Below are 6,644 nucleotides of genomic sequence, written 5' to 3'. Positions count from 1 at the left end.
CAGAAGTCTCCTGAACCTCCTAGAGGCTCCCAGCTTTCTGTCATGTGTTTGGTTTTTGCTTCCCTTCTGAGGGTCAGGTGGTGTCTTGGCTCTCCTGGGGTCCTGGGAAGAATTGAGGGGCTCCCTATCAGGGGTTTGGTAGGGAAGGAGCTCTTTGTTACTTCTCCCTTGCCACTTTTCCCTGTGGTGGCAGGGAATTGGGGTTCCAGCCCTCTGAGCCCATTCCTGGGTTTTGTTTGTCCCTCTCTTGGTCCTGGGCTGGAGGTCTGGATGCTCGTGAGATGTGCTTCTCTCTTGAGGTCCGTCTCAGCTCCCCTGGGCCAGGGATAGCTCCCTTTCTCCAGGGCTTACAGAAGTGGCTGTAGAACTGTCAGGGCAATGGTAGAACAGGGGGAGGGGTATTTTAATCACCCCCTGCGAGCCTCCACCACATTTAAGTTGGGAACTGAGCAGGGTGTTAGGGAATCAGGCGGAAGCTAGGATGGAGTTCTAGGCAGGGGCCATGGCGCAGGCAGAGGCTAGGACGTGGGAACCAGCCTGGCTCCCCGGGGTCAGTTGCTTAAGAGGCTTTAGGGGCGGATCTATCTGGAAGGAGGGACATAGTCCTTGCAGCTATGCTAACACAGTAGCCCCTGGACCCGGGTAGCTATTTAAATGAACTACAGTGAAGGGAAGAGTTTACTTTGTCAGTCACACTGGCCACATTTCGGGTGCCCACTGGCGGCTGTAATAGAGCACACAGATGGAGAACATTCACGTCACTGTCGAAGCAAAAGGACAAGGCTATCCCGAAGGGCTGCGAGCGCCAGGTTGAGAAGCTTGGACATTATCCTGGAGCTGGGGAGGTCAAGAGGGGGTTGGAGCAGAGCAAAGGGCAGTCAGAGCTCAGTAACAAATTACCACAAACTTTATGTCTTAAACCTACAGAAATTTATAACCTTCCAGGTCTGGAGGTCTGAAGTCCAAAATGGACTGAAACTCAGTGTAGGCCAGGCAGTGCTCCTTCTGGAGGCTCTGGGGGAAGTCTGTGTTCTTGTCTTTTCCCCAATTCCCCTTCCGTATTCAAAGCCAGCAGTGGCCAGTGGTCTTCCTCACGCCACATCACTCTTGAGACGGCCTCTTCTGTCTCCTCCTTCCACCTTCAGGGATCCTTGTGTTTACACCAAGCCCGCCTGGATAATCTGGGATAATCTCCCTGTTTTAAAGTCTGCTGATTAGCAACTTTGATTCCTTCCACCCTAATTCTCCTTTGCCACATAGCAGATTCATGGGTTCCAGGGATCAGCATGTGGACATCTTTAGGAGGCTGTTTCTCTGCCTACCGAGCCCGCCGTGTGTGAGACGGTGGGACTACAGTGTGAAAAAGAGACACGAGGCCCTATTCTCAGGGGTGACATTCCGCTGGGGAAGAGACCGTGAGTGTGTTGTGCAGCGTTGAGCACGAACACAGGGCAGTGTTACAGAGCCATGGGACAGGGTGGCGTGGTTCAGAGAGGGTCAGCAGGGAAGGTGTGTCAGAGGACTGACCCCTCTGCAGGGACTTGGGAGAAGTAAGGGAGAGTCTGGGGGAACCATTCCAGGCAGAGGAAGAGCAGGTGCAAAGGCCCCCAGGCAGGAACCGGCTTGACCTATACAAGGACCAGCAGGAGGTCAGCGTGTCACAGACTCAGGATCCGCCCTGGTTCAGCACTGGCCCGCTGTGTGGACGCAGGCAAATCCCATCTTTCCTGGCCTGTTTCCCTCTCTCTACATCAATGGTTGGACCAGATCGACACCTCTCAAATGCATTTGTGTCCCTGAAACTTTGATGGTGGTGTGTTGCTGTGGAGGCAATCTTCCGCTCAGCTCTGTATGTAAACCTTGATGGCAGCCGCATTTCTGGCATGGAGGGACTTAATCCCCCTCCTCGCCCACTCCTTCCCCAAGGCCTTTCCCAGTGGACTGGGTCTAGCTAGCGACTGGTCTAACGGCCTGCTAATTTGCATTTGCCTGCCCAGTGCCACCCCTGATGCTGGATACTTCCACAAACCATCTCTCATTCCATCTGCACATTTCAGATCACAAGGAAAACTCTACCTCCTCAAAAAGGTCTTTGCTAACCCTCTACATAATAGTATGTGCCCGGTATACACTCATAATACTGTATCTCATCATAGTTGTAACTTGATTTGTTTATGCTCAAATTTACCAGTCTCTTCCTCTATGAGGTACATTTTTTGTATCTTAAGGATTCTTCCTGTACCTCTGAGGTTACAAAGATATTCTCCTTTATTATTTCCATCTATTTTGTTTTTCAAATTTAGATCTTAAATCACCAGAAACTTATTTTTGTGTATGGTATGAGATCAGGATCTGTATGTTTCCTATTGCTGCTGTAACAAACTATCGCAAGCTTAGTAGCTTTAAACAACACAAATGTATTTGCTTATAGTTCTGTAGGTCAGTAGTCCAACTTCTGTCTCAATGGGCTAAAATCATGGTGTCTGCAAGGCTGTGTCCCTTCCGGGGAGGATCCATTTCCTTACTTATTCCAGTCTCTAGAGGCTGCCTGAGTCCCTTGAATCATGGCCCTGCATCCCTCTGGTGTCCATTTCCATTGTCACATCTCCTCTGACTCTTCTGCTTCCCTCTTTCCCATATAAGGACCCTTGTGATTACATTGGGCCCCTTGGAATAATCAGGATAATCTCCCCATCTCAAGATAAGATCCTTAATCACAAATCTGCCAAGCCCCTTCTTAATACGTAAACTAACATACTCAGGTTCTGGGGATTAGGACATGGATCTCTTTGGGGGACCATTATTCTGCCTCTGCAGGATCCCACTTAATTTTTTTCCAGATCTCTCAGCTTATTCACAGATGAGCCTGTCCTTGCCCCATTCACCTACAGCAGAGATCTGCAAACTACATCCCGTAGGCAAAATCCAGCTCACCTACCATTTTGTAAAGTTTTACTGGGCCAGAGCCACATTCCTTCATTTGTGTATCATAATGTGTGTGGCTGCTTTTGTACTCCAGGGGCAGAGCTGGGTAAAACCTGAAAATACATACCATCGGGCCCCTTCCAGAGAAAGTGTGCCAATCCCTAGTCTAGTCATGGGGATTGTCATTTGTCAGGACCTCCTGTGAGCACAGGGCCGTTTCTGAGCCCTCGGTTCTCTTCCACTTGCCTGTTCCCATGCCAACACCACAGATGTCATTCCTACGACTTGGAAATCATTCTTGGTACCTGGGCTGGGGGTGGGGCTGGTGGGGGGCAAGGCTCCCTCCCCTACTTTGTTCTTTAGGATGGACTTGGCTCCTTTACTTTTTTCTTTTCTTTTCTTTTTTTGGCCACTACTTGATTAGCACCCACTCCCTCGCTAGACCAGGCCTGTCTTGTTCACTGCTGTGTGCCTACCACCCTGGGCAGGGTCCAGCACCCTATAGGTGCTTAATACACATCTGAAGAACAAAGCGCAGTCCAGTGTTAGCTCATTCTTATTTTATAGCAGAAGAAACAGGCTCCGAGAAGGGAAGTGATGCCAGAGATGATGCTTGTGCCCTTACAAAGGCCTCCTAGCACTCCCATGTTATAGATAAGGCATCTGAGTCCAGAGAAGTGACAAAGCTTGTCCAGGGCCCCCCGGCTTATAAGTAGTGGGTCAGGGCTAGCTCCAAAGCTTGAGCTTTAAAAAATGTTTATACTATTGACAGTATGCCCTTTGTTCTTGCTTTTATCATTTCGTATATTTAGGGACTCATTCCACATCTGTACAAATGGAGGTTTTTTCCCTATAGCAACATAGTCCACTCTATGGCTGTATTGTATTTCATTAGCTGGTCCCCTCTTGATGGGCACTTGGGTGGTTTCCCAACATCCTTATGCCTTTTTGAACAGATGAACATCCTTATGCCTTTTTCAGTGCTTGAGTTTATCTATAGAGTAAGTTCCTAGAAGTGGAATAGTTGACACGGGCATGTGAGCATTTTAAATTTTTTACAGACCATCAAATGGCCAAGATGGAGGCACCAATTTAACTTACAATAAGGAGAGACCCTGTTTCCCCACATTCGTCAGCAACCAACGCTGCTAGCAGACTTTGTACTTTTGCCTTATAAATAGGGAAAAACCAGAGCCAGGGCTTGCTTTCAAACCCCAGCTCCAAGCCCGTGGTTTGGGGCCCAGCGCTAACTTTCTGTGGGTTACAACCTTCCCCTCCCCCAAAACAGGTGAATAAAGAGTTCCTCAGCCTTATAAGTTGGAGCCCAGTGTGGAGTCAGTCTCCCTGCCAGCTATCTGGTCAAGGCAAGTCCATACAGCCCAGCTTAAAAATGCCGCCCCTTTATTGACCCGGGCTGGTGGCAGAGGGGCCCGTGAGCCAAGGGGAGGACTCACTCACGCTCCCCCTGGCTCTCAGCCTGGTGGTGGCTGCGCTGGTGAAGGAGCAGGAGGCGTCTTTGGCCAAAGGCCTGGTCGCAGCTGGAGCAGCGATGCCGGGCTGTGGCCTGGCTGCCTGGCGCCGTCGGGGGGTCGTGACAGAGGCGATGGGCAGCCAGTTTGGAGGGGAATGAAAAAGCCTTGGGGCAGTGCGGGCAAGGATAGGGGCGGGCATCGGTGGCATGGTGCGTGTGGCGGTGGGCTGCCAGCTTGGAGGGGTAGCAGAAGGACTTGGGGCAGTCGGGGCACGGGTAGGGGCGGGCGGGCGCGTGGGTCCAGAGGTGGGCTGCCAGCTTGGAGCGGTGGCCAAAGGCCTTTGGGCAGTGTGGGCATGGGTGTGGGCGGGCACCACTGTGCGTGAGGCGGTGGGCTGCCAGCTTGGAGGGGTAGGAGAAGGCCTTGGGGCAATCGGGGCACGGATGGGGGCGGGCGCCGCCGTGCGCCAGCCGGTGCGTGGCCAGCTTGGACGGGTACGAGAAGGCCTTGTCACAGTCAGGGCAGCGGTGCGGGCGCTGGGGCGGGGGCCGCCGGCGGGGTTGAGAAGGCGCCCCCGCGGACGTGGCAGGCCCTGGCACCGGCTCGCTGGGCTCCTGCGGCGAGCCCTGGTGGGGGGCTACAGGACAGGAGGGCCGGTGGGCTCCAGGCATCAACCCACACCCCGAACCTAGGCCAGGCTTCCCCTCCCCCACCCCAGCCTTGACACCTCAGGGGTCATCTGGGACCCCTCAGATGACATGTCCCTGTTCCCCACCTTATGCCATGCACCATCCAAAGGGGCTCCAAAGGGTTACCTGGCTGGAACCCCAAAGCTACTAAGGTGTCTGCTTCTAGTATATTCCCAAGGGATCACCCTGAACTTCTGCATATCAAACCCCCTGACAATTTTCTGAGTCTTAAAAAATCACTGAAGTTCCCCAAAGCCAATAGTAGGATTCCCCAGAATATATTTGTGGAGTACCCCAAATGGTCATCACCCCAGGCCTTCAAACTTTCACCCTGAGATTCCCTCAAAATATGATCTTCTTAGCCCCAATCCCGGTGCCCCCCACCCACGGGCGGGACCGCTCTCACCTCCTCCCTTGGTTACTGGTTCCTTGCCAGTGGGACTAGGATCGGTGTCCCCGGCCGCGGACTCTGCATCTCGCTCCAGCATCTTGCTGGCCCAGGAACCCAGAGGGAGGTAGGCGATGCTGGTGGTTACCAGGCTGATGGGGATAGGGCTGTAGGGCCTAAAATCAGGGACCAGTCTGTTCAGGAGCAAGGTCTTCTTAAGCCTGGGCTCCAAAGGCTAGGGCGGGCCTTACGCGAAGGCGGAGCCTAAGAGCACAACGGGCGGGGTTTATGCAAACATGACCCTTTGCGACTTAGACCCAGGGTTGGAGCCCTAGAGCCGAGTGGGAGGGGCCTCTACTACTTAAACTCGGGCGGCCCTCAGCGCGGAGCTGGCTAGGCCTCTACATCGAGGGGGCGGGACCTCCCCCCACCAGAACCTCCCAGCAGCGGAAGCAAAGACGGGGATGGGCGAGGCTGTATAGACAGGACCCAAAGCAACTCAGGCCCAGGGGCGGGGCCTTCGAGCGGAGAGGGCGGGTCTTTTACAACTCTCTCTCAGGGGAGGAGCCTGAGCTCAGTGGGCGGGATTTCACCTCCAATAGGTAGCTTTACCCGAGTCTTGGTTTAGTCTCAGTCCATTAACGCCGCGTGAACTGCCTCCTTCTTGTTGCTAAATTTCATCCCCAGCGTGGAGGGTAGAGGGGAGACCTAGAGGGAGATGCAGAAAGAACGTGGCGTGTCTTGCGATCCAGAGATCCCTACTGGATTTTTCCCTCGGGGTCCCAAGCGTCCGGGCCTCAACGCACGCCTCGGAATCATGGCATTCGGGACCAATGCACCCTATCAAGGCGCAGGCACTAATGCAGCCCCTCCGGAACCTATGCATCGGGACGCCAATCGATTCCTTTTCGGGAGATCCTGGCGTCCAGCCCCCAATCCACTTCCCGAAGACCCAGGCGTCCAGGCCCGCACCCGTGCCCGCCTCACCTGCGGAAGGCCCCTCCCCGGGGGCGGGGCTCCGGGCCCCTCCCGCGGCGGCCGCTGCAGCTGCTGCGCTGCCCTCGGACGCTGCAAAGCTGCACCGCCTGGCGCGTGCCCAGCGACGGGAGGGGAGGGAGCGCGCGTGAGGGGCTCGGCCCAGCCTCATTTCTATCCCTTGCTTCCACGCGG

General features: G+C 54.2%; 1 protein-coding gene across 3 annotated transcripts; it reads right to left on the bottom strand.

Moving 5' to 3' along the window:
* Window positions 1–3,463: 3,463 nt before the first annotated feature.
* ZNF575 (zinc finger protein 575) lies at window positions 3,464–6,644 on the bottom strand. 3 transcript variants are annotated; one of them, XM_088027635.1, is made up of 4 exons: window positions 6,462–6,644; window positions 6,087–6,182; window positions 5,493–5,738; window positions 3,464–5,034 (listed from the first exon to the last, which is right to left on the bottom strand). In XM_088027635.1, exons 3-4 carry the CDS (start codon window positions 5,572–5,574, stop codon window positions 4,376–4,378), a joined length of 741 nt encoding a protein of 246 aa, XP_087883761.1. In that variant the 5' UTR covers window positions 5,575–5,738; window positions 6,087–6,182; window positions 6,462–6,644; the 3' UTR covers window positions 3,464–4,375. The 3 variants fall into 3 exon arrangements, with proteins under 3 accessions (XP_087883761.1, XP_027943835.1, XP_087883762.1); XM_028088034.2 differs by having other exon boundaries at window positions 5,493–5,650; XM_088027636.1 differs by lacking the exon at window positions 6,462–6,644 and having other exon boundaries at window positions 5,493–5,650; window positions 6,087–6,277.

This window comes from Eumetopias jubatus, unplaced genomic scaffold (assembly GCF_037043125.1).
Source record: "Eumetopias jubatus isolate StellerSeaLion01/CBP00866 unplaced genomic scaffold, mEumJub1_p1.0 scaffold_10, whole genome shotgun sequence".
Taxonomy (NCBI): Eukaryota; Metazoa; Chordata; class Mammalia; order Carnivora; family Otariidae; genus Eumetopias; species Eumetopias jubatus.
The sequence above is the reverse complement of the archived record's forward strand: the minus strand, read 5'-3'. Positions and strand labels throughout refer to the sequence as shown.

Bases quoted from the DNA above. Each gene is read 5' to 3' on its own strand.
- ZNF575 (XM_088027635.1), bottom strand. From the start codon at position 5,574: ATGCTGGAGCGAGATGCAGAGTCCGCGGCCGGGGACACCGATCCTAGT. The intron at 5,035-5,492 runs GTGAGAGCGGTC...CCTGTCCTGTAG, and splicing joins ACCAGTAACCAAGGGAGGAG to CCCCCCACCAGGGCTCGCCG.